Source organism: Heterodontus francisci, chromosome 11, assembly GCF_036365525.1.
Source record: "Heterodontus francisci isolate sHetFra1 chromosome 11, sHetFra1.hap1, whole genome shotgun sequence".
Lineage (NCBI taxonomy): Eukaryota > Metazoa > Chordata > Chondrichthyes > Heterodontiformes > Heterodontidae > Heterodontus > Heterodontus francisci.
In genome coordinates, this window is record NC_090381.1 from 94231915 (window position 1) to 94250057 (window position 18143).

Here is an 18143-nt window from a genome sequence, read left to right on the forward strand (position 1 = left end):
ACAAAGAACAGTACAGCACAGGAACAGGCCATTTGGCCCTCCAAGCCTGTGCCGATCTTGATGCCTGCCGAAACTAACACCTTCTGCACTTCCGGGGCCCATATCCCTCTATTCCCTTCCTATTCATATATTTGTCCAGATGTCTCTCAAACGTCGCTATCGTATCTGCTTCCACCACCTCCCCTGGCAGCAAGTTCCAGGCACTCACCATCCTCTGTATAAAAAAAAAAAAAAAACTTACTTGCACATCCCCTCTAAACTTGGCCCCTCGCACCTTAAACCTATGTCCCCTAGTAACTGACTCTTCCACCCTGGGAAAAAGCTTCTGACTATCCACTCTGTCCATGCCGCTCATAACTTTGTAAACCTCTATTATGTCGCCCCTCCACCTCCATCGTTCCAGTGAAAACAATCTGAGTTTATCCAACCTCTCCTCATAGCTAATGCCCTCCAGACCAGGCAACATCCTGGTGAACCTCCTCTGTACCTTCTCCAAAGCCTCCACGTCCTTCTGGTAGTGTGGCGACCAGAATTGCACGCAATATTCTAAGTGTGGCCTAACTAAGGTTCTGTACAGCTGCAACATGACTTGCCAATTTTTATACTGTATGCCCCGACCGATGAAGGCAAGCATGCCGTATGCCTTCTCGACCACCTTATCCACCTGCGTTGCCACTTTCAGTGACCTGTGGACCTGTACGCCCAGATCTCTCTGCCTGTCAATACTCCTAAGGGTTCTGCCATTTACTGTATACTTCCCAACTGTATTACATCTTCCAAAATGCATTACCTCATTTGTCCGGATTAAACTCCATCTGCCATTTCTCCGCCCAAGTCTCCAACCAATCTATATCCTGCTGTATCCTCTGACAATCCTCATCATTATCCGCAACTCCACCAACCTTTGTGTCGTCCGCAGACTTACTAATCAGACCAGCTACATTTTCCTCCAAATCATTTATATATACTACAAACAGCAAAGGTCCCAGCACTGATCCCTGTGGAACACCACTAGTCACATCCCTCCATTCAGAAAAACACCCATCTACTGTTACCCTCTGTCTTTGACTGAGCCAGTTCTGTATCCATCTTGCCAGCTCACCTCTGATCCCATGTGACTTCACCTTTTGCACCAGTCTGCCATGCGGGACCTTGTCAAAGGCTTTACTGAAGTCCATATAGATAACATCCACCGCCCTTCCCTCATCAATCATCTTCGTCACTTCCTCAAAAAACTCAATCAAATTAGTAAGACACGACCTCCCCTTCACAAAACCATGCTGTCTCTCGCTAATAAGTTTGTTTGTTTCCAAATGGGACTAAATCCTGTCCCGAAGAATCCTCTCTAATTTCCCTACCACTGATGTAAGGCTCACCGGCCTATAATTTGCTGCATTATCCTTACCACCCTTCTTAAGCAAAGGAACAACATTGGCTATTCTCCAGTCCTCTGGGACCTCACCTGTAGCCAATGAGGATGCAAAGATTTCTGTCAAGGCCCCAGCAACTTCTTCCCTTGCCTCCCTCAGTATTCTAGGGTAGATCCCATCAGGCCCTGAGGACTTATCTACCTTAATGCTTTGCAAGACACCCAATACCACCTCCTTTTTGATAATTAGATGACTGAGACTATCTGCACTCCTTTCCCTAGGCCCATCATCCACCAAGTCCTTCTCCTTGGTGAATACGGATGCAAAGTACTCATTTAGCACCTCACCCATTTCCTCTTTCTCCTCGCATAGATTCCCATCTCGGTCCTTGAGTGGGCCAACCCTTTCCCTGGTTACCCTCTTGCTCTTTATATCTGTATAAAAAGCCTTGGGATTTTCCTTAATCCTGTTTGCCAATGACTTTTCATGACCCCTTTTAGCCCTCCTAACTCCTTGCTTAAGTTCCTTCCTACTGTCTTGATATTCCTCAAGTGCTTCATCTGTTCCTAGCCTTCCAGCCCTTACAGATGCTTCCTTTTTCTTTTTGACTAGGCTCACAATATCCCGTGTTATCCTAACTACCCGAAACTTGCCAAACTTGTCTGTCTTCCTCACAGGAACATGCTGGTCCTGGATTCTAATCAGCTGACGTTTGAAAGACTCCCACATGTCAGATGTTGATTTACCCTCAAACAGCCTCCCCCAATCTAAATTCTTCAGTTCCTGCCTAATATTGTTATAATTAGCCTTACCCCAATTTAGCACCTTCACGTGAGGGCTACTCTTATCCTTATCCACAAGTACCTTAATACTTATGGAATTATGGTCACTATTCCCGAAATGCTCCCTCACTGAAACTTCGACCACCTGGCCGGGCTCATTCCCCAATACCAGGTCCAGAATAGCCCCATCCCTAGTTGGACTATCTGCATACTGTTTCAAGAAGCCCTCCTGGATGCTCCTCACATATTCTGCCCCATCCAAGCCCCTAGCACTAAGTGAGTCCCAGTCAATATTGGGGAAGTTAAAATCACCCACCACTACAACCCTGTTACCTTTACATCTTTCCAAAATCTGTCTACATATCTGCTCCTCTACCTCCCGCTGGCTGTTGGGAGGCCTATAGTAAACCCCCAACATCGTGACTGCACCCTTCCTATTCCTGAGCTCCACCCATATTGCATCGCTGCATGACTTCTCCGAGGTGTCCTCCCGCAGTACAGCTGTGATATTCTCCTTAACCAGTAATGCAACTCCCCCACCCCTTTTACATCCCCCTCTATCCCGCCTGAAGCTTCTAAAGACTGGAACATTTAGCTGCCAATCCTGCCCTTCCCTCAACCAACTCTCTGTAATAGCAACATCATATTTCCAAGTACTAATCCAAGCTCTAAATTCATCTGCCTTACCTGTTGTACTTCTCGCATTCAAGCATACAAGGTTCGTAAGGTATGTGGAAAAGGTAAATCTGGAGCCTTAATTGAACTTGGATGGCAAGAGTAGGGCAAGGGGCAAAAGATTCAAACTAAGGCAAATTCTATAACTGAGGAAGTTCTTCACTCATAAGTACATGACAGGATGTTGCTGCAAGTAAAGGAGGTAAAAGCCCTAGAATCATTACTTTTAGGATAATTCTGAATTGGTGAACTGAAATGAGGAAAATGGCTTTATTCATAATTGTGAACTTTTCAGCAGTTTTGGAAGGTTACGTTACAAAACAGTTGTACTGTTAGCAGAAAAGTTGTGCACTTAGAGCTGTGCATTTTCGGGGAAGATAACCCTTAGATCAGGAATAGTATAAGTCTCTTGTTTGAGATCTCTTCCTGCCCCTCACCTCCCTTGACAGGGCCTTAAATAGGAAAGTATGAACCTTCAGCTCCTTGAGCTCGTCTCTCTAGGACTAACTCCTCAAAAGGCTGTGTATTCGATTAGATCAAGGCTGCGCTGTACCTCGACTCCATTTATTCATTGATATTCTTGTCCAGCAGAAAATCAGTTTTGAACATTTCAATGACCCTGCATTCCTTTATTTATCTCTGGTTCTGTCATCCAAGCCATGTATTGGTGCAGTTAATCATGGAGCTTTACAGCATAGAGGATATTCCGATCCTGGCTCTAAACTATCCATTTAGTCCCACTCCAAGACTTTTTCATGCACTCTTGAGATCATAGTATAATCATCTGATCTTCAGACTTCTATATAGGAATTAGGATCATTGCTTGAAAGTATTTGCGACTCGATGAGTTGCTTTAATGCAGCTATATGGAATAACCAGGCAGTAATCACTTAATGGTTGCCTTCCTCAGCTGATATTTCAAAGAAAATTACATGGGGTTAACCCAGCTACCTAAGAATAGTTGTGAAGATGCTGTAAAAAATGAAGCAGCAGGTTTTTTTAAAAAAAAGCTCAAGAATCTAATTTTTTCAACAATTGACACGGGGTTAGGTTGACAATCCAAACTCAAGCCAGGACGTGATATGTGCATTGTAGGGGATGATTCCACAGTCTTCATACTAGAGAATTGTTTCAGCACCAGATAACTTGAATTCATTGCCGTCTGTGGCAGCTGTTTTGGGCAGCAGTGCATTCTTGCAGGTCATGGGGCAATTGTCTCTGCTTGTTCTGGTTACGTAGCCCAATATCAAAGGAAAACCAATGGCTGAAATCTTGCAAATGTTAAAATTTGTGCTAACGTCTTGATACCTTCCCTCATTATTGGGGATGGATGCAATCACATGCAACTTCAAACAAACTTGAGCTTAACAGTATGGTTAGTTATTTGGGAACAAATCTGTAATCATTGATCCAAAAGCTGATGTTTTAATGTACAACGTAGGAAAGAGGAGCTGATGCTCATTCCTATACTTGAAGCAATACTTAATGCATCATACATAGGTGTGTGGGATATCATAGCTGATGACTTGAGCAGTGATGATAGATAAAGTAAACTTCACGAGTAAATTTTCTCGTCCATGGGTTAATGAGGTGAATGTCCTGGACATTTTCTAGAACTAATATTTGCATATTTTGCTGAGGCAGGTGGTCAACCTTGTGGCATGCAAGGGAACTTTTTTGCAGTGAATGTCTCCATACATGTTGCCTTCTATTTTCTTCACAGCTGTAATTATTGGACGAAGAAAACTACTCTTCATATCTACTGTAGCTGAGCACTGAATCTGGCGTCTTGCTGTGTTTTAATATATGCAGGTTCTTTATCATAGGTAGTGTTCTTATTTCTGCAGTTTTACACATGTAGCCCATAATGTGTTAACATACAAACATGCATTTGACCTGGAACTGTACAAAGCTGAATAGATTTTCCTGGCCTACCTAATTCACTTAACGCTTCAGGGTGAGATCCTACCACTTGACATCTAAGAACAGCTTCTTTAAGAGGCAGTTGTAGCTTAGCACCTTCCCTTGTGAAGAACTTGAGTCAACATATGTTGAATTCCTCACTCAACGTATGTTGAGTTCCTCAAGTTGAAATTACAAATCATTGCTCAGTTGCTCCTACCACATCTGAGAACCATTAGCTCACATCTAACCCATTTAAATTTGTGGTTTATTGAATTGTCTGAAAATACATTTTTGCTCTTTCTACTTGCACAGCAAGCAACTTTCATGCCTAGTTGACCATGATGACTTATGTTTGGTATTCAGGGTAGTTTTCACCTAAAATAGTATCATTAGCTTGAGCAGAAAAAATATATTTACCAATGTATAACTGCTTTTCTTTTCCATATACTTCTAATGGAAGTTCTTTTGGGTCTGTATGCTTCTTGATTGTAAAGGAGCAAAGTCAAATACTTCAAATGAAGGACTAGCCAAGATGACGAGTACTTTTGTGCTCAAAACTGAACCCTCTTTCAGAGAGCTGTTTTGATGGTTTCAAGGGTAAATATTGAACAAGGCACCAAGAAAACTCCCTAGCTCTTAGACATCATGGCAATATACCTTATGCCTGAGCAGCCAAATGGGGCCTTAGTTTATTGCTTCTGCAGTGACTCTGCCTCTGACAGTTCAATGTAAACCTAGATTCTGCTGATGTCTTGGAGTGGGGTTTGAATCCACAACCTTCTGACTTGGCCAAGAATGCTGCCAGATGAACCAAGTCAACACTAGAAGTGCCCACTGCTGTTATAAATTGTACCTGTTGAATTAAGAAGCATGAAATAATCTGCCTTTTGGCATGGCCTTTTTCATTAACAACTTTTAAAGTACAGAGCTCCTTCCTTCAGCTGTCTGAACTAGAGCAGTTGAAGCTTTTTTGTGAATTTGACTCATCTACTTAGTATCCTGTTTGTGAAAAACTTAAGTGTAAATCTAGATACTTGGTTATAAGGTGCAAAATTTAAAGCAGTGAAGTGTGGATATCCGTGCTTGATGCCTATTTTTAAACCTGGAGGTTAATTTACATTCCATTAATACCAATCACCCCAATGACCAATTACAATTCTGTAATTGCTGTACCCAATGAGAGAGGGGATGGTTTAAAATGAAGAATTGAATTCAGATTAGCTGAATATTTGGCTGTCTAACCATGAACGATTATACCAAATTCATTGCTGCTTATAAGTGACAACTCCCATGAAATAATTGCATTACCATTGTACTAGTTTAACTAACTTTTTAACCTTTAAGTAGTTCAAATTATTTTATTTCTATTCTGATTTTAAAATGTTTTGTTTCAGTGAATGATAGTGTCTAGAAAGGGTATGTCCCTTAAGGAGAGAGGTGCCAATGTCCAACCGGCCTAATTACAATACAGGGGGGTCACTGCGACGTTCACAGAGGAACACTGCCGGGGCCCAGCCACAAGACGAAGCAGCAGGAGGAAGGCAAGTAAAATGAGTATATTTTTAAAACATTTGGAGTATAAATAACTTTTTTTTTCTGACCGGCCCATGGTGGGATAGAAGTTGTCAGCTTGGTGCAATCAGTCTAGTTCCTAGTGGGCGTGCACCCACAGAACTGCCATAATTTAGAACTAATTGGGCATTTTTCACTCTGGGTAGAGCATGTTTCATTTGTGAACTGAAAAGCAACAAATTAGTGAAGTAAGAGATGCGCTTGATTAGCAAAGAATAGTAAGAACTTTACCTTGTATTTGATCTGAGTGTTTGTTTGATTAGTGCCTGAATTTGAACATAAATAGGAGCAGGTGTAGAGCTTACAGCCCCTCAAGCCTGCTGTGCCATTCAGTACAATCATGGCTGATCATTGGCCTCGACTCCACTTTCCCAGTTGCTCTCCATAATCCTTCGATTCCCTGAGACCAAAAATCTGTCTGTCTCAACCTTGAATATATTCAGTGATGGAGCATCCACAACCCCTTGGGGTAGAGAATTACAAAGATTTTCAACACTCTGAAGAAATTTCCCCCCATCTTTTTCCTAAAAGACAAGTGTTCCATTCATAACAGTTTAAAAAAAAAATTAGCTTTGTTTACTGATCCTGAATGTAATGAATTCTAAGTGCAAAATTTTTAATTTCATTTTAAAGATGGTAAAAGCCTATCCTGGAAATTATTTATGCATAGGGCTATGAAATTTGCAATATGCCATGTTCTAATTGTAATATATTTGAGGAATTGAGATGTTTTTTTTTAGATTCCTTCCCTTTGTTTTATTTTGCAATAGATCACAGTCGGAAGAGAGGAAACAGAAGCCGATTCCAAGTAGGCCAACAGCTAAAGCAACAAAATTGCCGTCAGACGCTACCTCTGGACAATCCAGAGGGCGTGTGTCACGAAGGTATTAAGATATTTTGCTTTATAGCAGTATCTTCTTGACTGGTTAAACTAGATGCCTTAAGACACATCAATCTTCCAAAAGCAAATTTATTAAATAAGTTGCTTATTTAATACTCTGAAGTAAAAATGATGTGGCCTCCATAATGCCTGACTAATTAGAAATTCTGTGCACAGGATATCTGCTGTGTTCCCTGGTTGCTTTTTGTCAGGGCAACTGGAGAATCATGACCACTTTTTGGGAATCTGTAAATCCCAAACTTCCCAAGTTAGTTCAAATTTATGCCCTTGGTTCCATTCTCCTGCTTTACTTGGCGATGGAATCCAGTTCCAATTGTTTAGTTTTGAGGGCGCTAGTACCTGCCTCACTATGTAGCAGGAATATTGAAGCAGTAGACAGGAGTTGGAAGTGGTAAGGGGTTAAAATGAGGAAGCCAAGTGCCTCTGAAGGGAGGAGTAGGAACAAGCATTTCTAAATGAGTTTTTTTGCAAGTAGGGGTTTTGAGTAAAACTTGTGCCCCTTTAGAAGCACTATACCAGAGCCAGCAGCTGCTGCAAAGTTAATAGCTGTGATGCAATTTAATAATTAGGTTTAGCAACAAAAAGTGACCATATCTCTATCATATAGTCTGCAATTTCTTGGCAAGAAATAGAGGGCAATCTCGTCAACTTTGGCTGGAATTTTTCAATTTGTACTCCATTAGGAATGATTTTCATTATTACCCTCCCAGTAGGGAATTGCCTGGCTCTGGAGTTGGCTGATTCCAGTTTGTAACTTTCTCCATCTTGATAAGGTCAGAGTTTGTTTCGACAGAATTTTCAGTATCTTGGAGTATTGTGGGGTTTTTTTCAGGTTAAAGCTACAGTAAATGGCAGACTTAAATGATTGCATTGTTTTTTAAATCTACCACTTGTATAACAACACCTGGATAATCTTGATTGCAAAGTTAAAGTAAGATTGGGTTTATCCTTGCTTATTGGGAAAATTCCAGGTCATAATTGAACCCTTCGCTTACTGGATTTAGTTTTCCAATCTTCTGTTAATATTGTCTGATGTCGATTTTTTTTGGAAGGCTCAGTCACTATACCTCCACTCCAGGGACAGAAGTTCCAATAGGAAAGCCCATTTTAAAGTCCTTGTGGATTCTTGAGTGACATTCAATTTAGTTTAATAGGATTAAGGAAGAAAGCTTGCTTACTTCCCAGGCAGGCATCTAAGAAAAATGTTTGGAACATTATTTCATACTTTCCACAACATTGCATAACACATGCACTTCTTTACTTTTACTTGACACGTTTCACATGATTGCACAAATGGTTGAGATGCAGTCTTCTGTCCAAAGCCCAAAGATCCAGGTCTGCAAAATACTGGCTTCCTATACACACACATAAGGAAGCACTAAGTTTGAAAATTTGGCAGCTTCATGTTTGTCAAGATCTTGGCATTTGGAAATTGGCAATAAAGTTAATGCAAATTGCTTGTTTTGAAAAGCTACAGCCATTGTGAAGCTTCTACTCTGTGAATGTTTGGAATTGCATGTATAACTATTGCCATGGATGCATATATAATCTTTCAATGTTGCCTTTTCAGGAACTCCAGGAGCTGTAGTAGTTCTTCAGTTGCTTCTGTGCCACAGCAAGAAGATAGAATTAGGTCAGAAAGACCCAAAACGGGACAAACTAAAAGGGACAGCTCCAAAAGCAGTTTGAGGGGTCTGAAACGTGGTCCAAGTCCTGATTACAGCAGTTCAAACTCCACCTGCTCTGCAAAAAGGCCCAAAGCACTTCAGCCCTCAGAGAATCCTACTGAAACGCAAAAACACAAGGTGCAAACAAAGTCCCCAAAGAAAAGGAAGCCTGTGCAAGATCAGCAGATAAGAACTGCCCAGGCAGCATCCACAAGTAAGACCCAGAGTAGAAAACAGACTGGGCCTGCTGGTGCCTCACCCTTTCAAAAAAGGAAAAAGATTGAAACTACAACTTCTGTAAACAGTGATTCTGTGGCTGACTCGATCAGTGCTGAAGAGAGGTCTGCTAAACCAACCAAGCTGGCTTCAAAATCAGCGACCTCAGCCAAAGCTGGGTGTAGCACTGTCACTGATTCTTCTTCTTCTGCCTCTACATCATCATCCTCTTCTGCTACTGTCTCTGCTGTTGTGCCTCAGGGAGCCAGGCTAAAACAAGGAAAAGATCAGAATAAGGCTCGTCGCTCGCGCTCGGCTTCCAGCCCCAGTCCTCGCAGAAGCAGTCGGGAAAAGGAGCAGAGCAAAACTGGTGGTTCCTCTAAATTTGAGTGGGCTGCTCGTTTTAGCCCCAAAGTTAGCCTGCCGAAAGCAAAACTGTCACTCCCAGGGTCTTCCAAATCGGAGACTTCAAAACCGGGGCCTTCAGGCCTACAAGCAAAGTTAGCCAGTGAGTTGATGAAATTAATTGAATTTTGGATTCGATCGTGCCACAAATTAACATTTGTATAATTGTCCAGTTTTGGAACTGTTAACTCCATTTATGTAAACAATTCAATATGTAGATGAAATGCTGAACTAACCAAAATCTTAAATGGTGAGTCAGCTAACCTTAACTGTTGCACAAGTTCTGATCCATAATTGTCGCAAGTATGAAATATAATACATACCAGTATGTACTGTTGTGTTCATTTTAAAAGCAAAGTGTGCGCATTCTTCCATGCCATGCTTTGGGTAACTTTCTGTAGCAGATAAGGCAAATAAATTACAGTTGTATGGTTTTCCTAATAAGTCATTCATTCAAGCACCTCAAGACATTTGACCTTCTACCAAACAGATACTTGGGGTATTGCTGAGAATTATTGCTAGCCCTTCAGTTTTCCTTGGTAGCGGGAAAGGTTTGATGTCTGTCCCTTGTTCAGAGTATCTAATTTTATTGTATTTGGCTGTTGTTGAATCTGTGACCTCTTCTGCATTCTTGCATTTCCAGTAATTAATCTGGATTTTGTCCTGCTAATGTGCCCCATCGAAATGAAATGCTGCATTAAACCTGCGCTTCAGCCTTAGTTTATGATGTGTTTAAATGAATTTAATTTAGAAATTATTTGGAAAAGGAAGCTCATGCGTTTCACTCTCTCAAACTCTGAGCTAGGCTCCAGAATCAGCATTTTCCCAATGAAAGTCTTTCAAATATACTGCACTAACTTGTACAAGTAAGGTTACTAAGGCCTTTAAAGCTGCAATTATAAAAACTCTTTAGGGTACTTTTAAAGTTGTGATGACCTCCTTGGTGAATTGAACTTAGTTGACTAAGACTGTTGAATAGAAATAGTCCATTTCTTGATGGGCAACAATGAGGGCTAGTAAAACACCACACTGACTAGTTACAGAACATTGGCTTTGTATGTTGTGTCCTTATCCTATCCAAAAATTCAGCATAATTTTGGAGAGAAACTGAATCAAAGCAAGGAGATTGTATACTACACTTGGTATTTGGGATATTATACAGCTATGCCAGTTCTCTCTCACTTTCATATCCTTTTGAGATGTTCATTTGAACTGTCAAACAATCATGTTTAATCTTTCTAAACATATGAACTTTGGCAAAATTTTTTTAAAACTGCACCACTAGATAAGTTACAATACAAATTGATAGTAATGTAACTGTGCTAGATGTCTGCCTTTGGTGTGCGGTGCTAAATTGTAGCTACCAATATTCCATTGAGTGTATTTAAGTTGTTGGAGCTACACAAATATTTTTACCCTGATGTATGACTTCACTGATCTCTACTGTTGAACTTTTTAAAGGCTTGAGAAGGTCTACTAAGAAACGCAGTGAGTCGCCACCAGCAGAGCTCCCCAGTTTGAGGCGGAGCACACGTCAAAAGACCACGGGCTCCTGTGCTAGTACCAGGTAAATGCTTTCAGAATTCAACATGAGTATTGGAACTATAGTGCAAGCTTTCTCCAGGTTTTGGTCTGAAGTCAAACTTATATTGTGATCATGTTGAAGTGGCTTAATTGACCTAAAATGGCCTTTTCAAACTGTGGTCATACCTTTATGGTCATTGTTATTTTTTCATATATGACTAATGACAGTAGCATTGGATTGGTTTCTCCCAAATGACTGCTTTGCTTTGTGATTGCATTCTGAGTTCCTGTGGGTGCTCAAATGGCCTGGCTTCTACTGTTCTTTTTGTAAGATGACCCTATACTACTACCTAGTTTACTAACCAGCAACTTAGAATTTAGGCTATTTTCAGATTTGTCTCCATCCTCTACATGTAGTTGAACTCGGAGTGAATGGCCTAGTAATGACATTGATAGAGCTTTGGCCTTCTATGACAAGTTTCAATCCTGATCTTGATTGATATTTCCACTTAGATATTCCTTGTGTCAAAAAAAAAACTCACTTAATTTAAACATACCTGGCAGATAATACTGTGGAAGAGATCCTAATAGCATCTGTAACTGTCTAATTTGGCTACACGAGTGGAGTGTAAGAGAAAGGGGAATTGCATCATATTGAAGTTGTAGTTTTAATTAATCTCCAACTTTACAGATTTTAACAGAATATACCCTCTTAAGTTTGGAAAATATAACAGATCATCTGAATCAATTTCTTTGTTCCTGCAATATTGAAATGGATAGTTTAATCTTAAATTACTGCCAGGTACAATTTTTTGGGATATAGATGTAGCTTTAGTTAATATATGTTGTGCAGCCTTGAAGTCTTGACTTGAAAGTTTCCATTGGGCATAAATGCATGATTGGATGGGAAAAAAATTGTTAAATGCATTGCTAAAAATGGACATTTTTATAGGGTCTGATCAAAACCAAGAAGCTCCAAAGTGTATTGTAGCCGCTAAGTGTGGTCACTTATGTTGGTAAATGTGACAGCCAATTTTTCAATAGGAACGTCCCACAACAAATGAGAACTGGCCGATTAGCTTTGTTCAATCACCAGATATCACTACTTTGTACGATCAGTGAGCAATTGCCACAAAACTATCCAATTAAGCCACCCAAACCTTTTCTTTCAAATACAGTTGCCTGGAATCAGTAACTATTAGAAAATAAATCATTACTTTGTCCAGCTACCATTTTTCTTTTGAACTCTGGCATATACCAAGAACACTTGTATCCTAGTAAACACATGAAAAAAAAATTGCATGCCGATTAATATAAAATTAATATAAATATCTGCAAGAAAGTTTACTTGTGAAGACTGTCTTCTCAGACTTGGATCTTGATTTGTGCTTTAGTCCCAGAGTTAAAAATTTTACTGGGCAGTCGGTACTGGGGATATTGGAATCTGTATGAGATGTTTTCTTCTGCTCCTGGTAGAACTACACTACCTATACTGCATTGTGACTAGTCAGGAAAATGCTGGAATCTATTAAGGAAGTATTAACAAGGCAGTGATTAGTGATGAGTCGACATTTTTTTGAAAGGGAAATTTTGAAAGTTATTAGTTTCTTGATGTAAGGAAGTAGGTAGAGAAACCAGTAGTGTACTTGAATTTTCAAAAGGTGCCACGTAAAAGTTTATTTCACAAATTAAGGACTCATTGGGTGAGAGATAATATGGATGGATGGAGTGAAAACAAGAAATGCTGGAGCCACTCAGCAAGTCTGGCAGCATCTGTGGAAAGCGAAGCAGAGTTAACGTTTCGGGTCAGTGACCCTTCTTCGGAACTTCGATGGATGGAGAATTGGTTAATGGACAGAAAGCAGAATAAAGATTAATGGGGCATTTTCAAGCTGGAAGGCTGCAACGAGTGGGGTGCCACAAGGATTGGTTTAGGGCCTCAACTATTTAAAATCTCTAATGACCTATATGAAGGTACCGAGAGTCATGTATTCAAGCTTGCTGCTGATGCAAAGTTAGGTGGGACACTAAGCTGTGAATAGAACAGAGGCTGCAAAGGGATAAAGATGGAATGGACAATCAAGTAACAGATGGGTGTAATGTGGGAAAATGGAAGGTGATTCACTTTGGTAGGAAGAACAGAAGATCAGATTTAATTTTAAATGTTAATCAGATTTGTGTTTCATAATCAGTCTGCAGGTACAATAAGCAATTATGAATGCAAATGACATGTTGGCCTTTACTGCAAGGGCGATGAAGTACAATAGTATGGAAGTTTTGCTACAATTGCATGGGGCTTTACACCTGGAGTACTGTGCAGTTTTGTCTCCTTAGGAAGGATATACTTGTCTGAGGCCGTGCAGCGAAGGTTCACTTGATTCTTGGGATGAGGAGTTGTCCTATGATGGGTTGAATAGATTGGGCCTATATGCTGGAGTGTAGAAGTATGAGGTGGTTTTTCTGAAGCATAAAACTCTTGACAGAGTAATTGCCAAAAGTTTGTTTCCCCTGACTAGAGTGTCTAGAACTATGGGGTCAGCCATTTAGGATTTAGATGAGGAGGAATTTCTTCAGAGAGTGAGTCTTCAGAATTCTGTACCCCAGAAGGCTCTGTATGCTTAGTCGTCAAGTAGACTCCAGGGGAGTTGAAGGATACATGGAGCAGACGAGAAAGTGGAGTTGAGGCAGAGGATCATCCATAGTTTTACTGAAGGGTGGAGCAGGCTCAAGGCGCTGTATAGCCTATTACTCCTATTTATTATGCTCTCGTACTGTGGTAAACCATGTCGCATGCCAACTGAACAGAAAATGTGCAAATAATGGAGACGTGAGTAGTGCAAAAAGATGAAAATGGTTTGAATTTTTTAAATCTAAGTGCACAAAACGGAGTGGGGAAGAAAATTGAATTCATAGACTTGATGCATTGGGTTAATTTTTGATAACTACTACACCTGAATTCAGCACCAAATTCTGTCTCCCAACATTAGACTAGTGCAAAAGAGCCACCCCAAATGTATTTGGTAGGTGATAAGTGGAAATTTAGTATGTGTCAGGCTCTACTGAAGGAAGAGCTCTTCAAGTAAAGTGATAGTAAAACAGTATTCTTCTTCTTTGGCCTCCTTGTCTCGAGACAATGGGTAAGTGCCTAGAGTTGGTCAGTGGTTTATGGAGCAGTGCCTGGAGTGGCTATAAAAGCCAATTCTAGAGGGACAGACTCTTCCACAGGCGCTGCAGATAAAATTGGTTGTCGGGGCTGTTACACAGTTGGCTCTTTCCTTGCGCTTCTGTCTTTTTTCCTGCCAACTGTGAAGTCTCTTCGACTAGCCACTCTTTAGCCCCGCCTCTATGGCTGTCCGCCAGCTCTGGTGATCACTGGCAACTGACTCCCACGACTTGTGGTCAATGTCACATGACTTCATGTTGCGTTTGCAGACGTCTTTAAAGTGGAGACATGGACTGCCCGTGGGTGTGATACCAGTTATGAGCTCGCTGTACGATGCGTCCTTGGGCCTGCCATCTTCCATGTGGCTCCCGTGGCCACGCCATCTCAAGTTCCGCTGGCTCAGTAGGGTGTATATGCTGGGGATGTTGGCCGCCTCGACTTCTGTGTTGGAGATCCTGCTTCCTGATGCCAAGGATTCTCCGGAGGCAGCAAAAATGGAATGAGTTGAGCCATCGTTCTTGGCTGACATATATTGTCCAGGCCTTGCTGCTGTAGAGCAAGGTACTGATTGCACAGGCTTTAAACACTCTGACTTCTGTGTTCTGTGTCAGTGCGCCATTTTCCCACACCCACTTGGCCAGTCTGGTCAGAGCAGCGGATGTATTTCTCAAGTGCTTGTTGATTTCTGCATCGCGAGACAGGTTACTGGTGATAGTTGAGCCTAGGTAGGTCAACTCTTGAACCACTTCCAGAGTGTGATCGCCGATATTGATGGATGGAGCATTTCTGAAGTCCTGTCCCATGATTGTTTTCTTGAGGCTGATGGTTAGGCCAAATTTGTTGCAGGTAGCCGCAATCCTGTCGATGAGTCTCTGCAGACACTCCTCTGTGTGGGATATTAATGCAGCATCGTCAGCAAAGAGGAGTTCCCTGGTGATGATCCGTACTTTGGTCTTTGCTCTAAGACGGGCAAGGTTGAACAACCTGCCATCTGATCTTGTGTGGAGGAAAATTCCTCAAGACTTGAAAGCATGTGAGAGCAGCAGTGAGAAGAAGATCCCAAACAGTGTAGGTGTGGAACACAACCCTGTTGCACGCCACTCAGGATAGGAAAGGGGTCTGATGAGGCACCGCTATGCTGAATTGTGCCTTTCATATTGTCATGGAATGAAGTGGTGATACTTTGTAGCTTTGGACATCCGATTTTTGCTAGTAGTCTGAAGAAACCACAACTGCTGATGAGGTCAAAGGCTTTGGTGAGACCTATGAAAGCAATGTAGAGGAGCATGACGGCGCTTCTGATATGTCTTCCTTTTTCCTCAAACGAGAATTCCCCCCCCCCCCCCCCCCCCCCCCCCCCCCACTGTGGTTAATAGGGCCCTCAACAGTGTCCATCCCATTTCCCGCACCTCTACCCTCACCCCTTCCCCCTCCCTCCCAGAATCATGACAAGATTCCCCTTGTCCTCACTTTCCACCCCATCAGCCTCCATATCCAAAGGATCATCCTCCGCCATCTCCGCCACCTCCAGCATGATGCCACTACCAAACGCATCTTCCCCTCCCCTCCCTTCCCCTGTCAGCATTCCGAAGGGATCGTTCCCTCCGTGACACCCTGGTCCGTTCCTCCATTACCCCCACCACCTCATCGCCTTCCCCTGCAATCGCAGGAGGTGTAATACCTGCCCATTTACCTCCTCTCTTCTCACTATCCTAGGTCCCAAACACTCCTTTCAGGTGAAGCAGCGATTTACTTGTACTACTTTCAATGTAGTATACTGTATTCGCTACTCACAATGTGGTCTCCTCTACATTGGGGAGACCAAACTCAGACTAGGTGACCGCTTTGTGGAACCCCTCCGCTCAGTCCGCAAGTAGGACCCTGAGTTTCCGGTTGCTTGCCATTTCAACACTTCCCCACCCCCCCCCCCCCCCCCCCCCGGCTCTTATGCTCATATCTCTGTCCTGGGATTGCTGCAGTGTTCCAGTGAACATCAACGCAAGCTCAGAACAGCATCTAATTTACCGACTAGGCACACTACAGCCTGCCGGACTGAACAATGAGTTCAATAATTTCAGAGCATGACTGGACCCCCCCATAACTTTTAATTCTAGTTTTTTTTTCTTTTTCCTTTTCTATATTTTTTTGTTTGTTTTATTTCATTTCATCTTAGTATGTTCAGTTTGCTTACCCACTGTTTTTTTTTCATGTTTGTACTTGCAGCTGTTCAATTTTCAGTCCATTAACACCCTAGCTGCACTAATGCTTTGTCTTTCAACACAGCATTAACATATTGTTTGCCTTTGCTCCATGACCTCCTGGTCAGCTATTCTGTGACCTTGTCCTATTTAAACCTTCTCCTTTGTTATCTCTTGCCTACCCCCACTTTACTTGCTTATAACCTCTGACATTTCTAATATTTGCTAGTTCTGAAGAAGGGTGACTGACCTGAAACATTAACTCTGCTTCTCCCTCCACAGATGCTGCCAAACCTCCTGAGTATTTCCAGCATTTCTTGTTATTTCAGATTTCCAGCATCTGCAGTATTTTGCTTTTATAGTAGAGGGGCATCTGTTCGTGGCATTTCTGCTGTAGCTGGCGAAGGGAGAACAGCATGTCAGTGGTGGATCTCTCTGCTCGAAAGCCGCACTGTGTCTCAGGGTAGACACGCTCAGCCAGCCTCTGGAGTCTGTTTAAAACGACTTGAGCGAAGACATTCCCCACTATGCTGAGCAGGGAGATTCCACGGTAACAGAAACAAGAAATGCTGGAATCACTCGGGTCTGGCAGCATCTGTGGAAAGAGAAGCAGAGTTAACGTTTCGGGTCAGTGACCCTTCTTCGGAACTCAGAAGAAGGGTCAGAAGAAGGGTCACTGACCCGAAACGTTAACTCTGCTTCTCTTTCCACAGATGCTGCCAGACCTGCTGAGTGATTCCAGCATTTCTTGTTTGTTTCAGATTTCCAGCATCCGCAGTATTTTGCTTTTATTTTAGAGATTCCACGGTAGTTGTTGCAGTTACCGTGGTCACCTTGCTCTTACAGAGGGTGGTGATATTGGCATCGCGCATGTCCTGTGGTACTGCTCCCTTATCCCAGCACAGGCAAAGCAGTTCATAGAGTGCTGAGAGTACAGCAGGTTTGGCACTCTTGATTATTTCAGGGGTAATGCCGTCCTTTCCAGGGGCTTTTCCACTGGCTAGAGAATCAATGGCATCACTGAGTTCTGATTTTGTTGGCTGTTCGTCCAGCTCATCCATGACTGGCAGAGACTGGGCTGCATTGAGGGCTGTATCAGTGACAACATTTTCCCTGGAGTACAGTTCTAGGTATTGCTCCACCCTGCAGTCCATTTGCTTGCGTTGGTCAGTGATCGTGTCCTCTGATTTAGACTTGAGGGGGGGGGGGGGGCGATCTTCTTGCTGGTTGGCCCAAAAGCGCTCTCAATGCCATCCTACATTCCTCTGATGTTTCCGGTGTCAAAAAGAACTTGGAAATAACTAAGATGTGTAATATTTTCCTTAGTCATGTGGTTACTTCAGTAAATGTGTATTGCAGTGATAGAACCTAGAGATTTAGACCAGTCACTTGGGGGTGGGATTCTTTTAGCTTGTCTACAAGTAACCTGATGGTAAAAGCCCTTATTGTACAAGCAGCAGAAAACATAATAAGATGTAATTTCGGTGGGTAAAACTCTTGTAGTGATCCTGTGCTCGTTTAGGGGGCGAAAGCCATCACTCCACTTGTTCAGACCGCAGTGAGTTGATCCACTGCTTAGTGGCTCGTTCAAGTTGGGTAACTAGGGTATGTTGCTATGGGAAGCAAGAATGCACTCCATAATTGGACAAACTTAACCCTATATGGGTTTAGATTTTTCAGCTTGAATTGTGAACTCAAATTCACCGAGCTCAGCAAAAATTGCAATATCAAAATTAAACTGGTGATGCCCATAAATAAAATTCCA

At 42.1% G+C, this 18143-nt stretch overlaps 1 protein-coding gene across 11 annotated transcripts in view; it reads left to right on the plus strand.

The window, feature by feature from the left end:
* trip12 (thyroid hormone receptor interactor 12) overlaps positions 1-18143 on the plus strand; it is a 185762-nt gene that overhangs the window by 44362 nt on the left and 123257 nt on the right. For 10 of the 11 annotated variants that reach the window (XM_068042545.1, XM_068042547.1, XM_068042550.1 and 7 more), the window contains 4 exons: positions 6127-6273; positions 7075-7188; positions 8776-9596; positions 10955-11060. In XM_068042545.1, coding sequence (XP_067898646.1) covers positions 6176-6273; positions 7075-7188; positions 8776-9596; positions 10955-11060 — 1139 coding nt within the window. In that variant the 5' untranslated portion in view covers positions 6127-6175. Of the gene's footprint in view, positions 1-4590; positions 4654-6126; positions 6274-7074; positions 7189-8775; positions 9597-10954; positions 11061-18143 lie in introns of those variants that run through there. The other variant, XM_068042549.1, reaches the window with a different exon arrangement.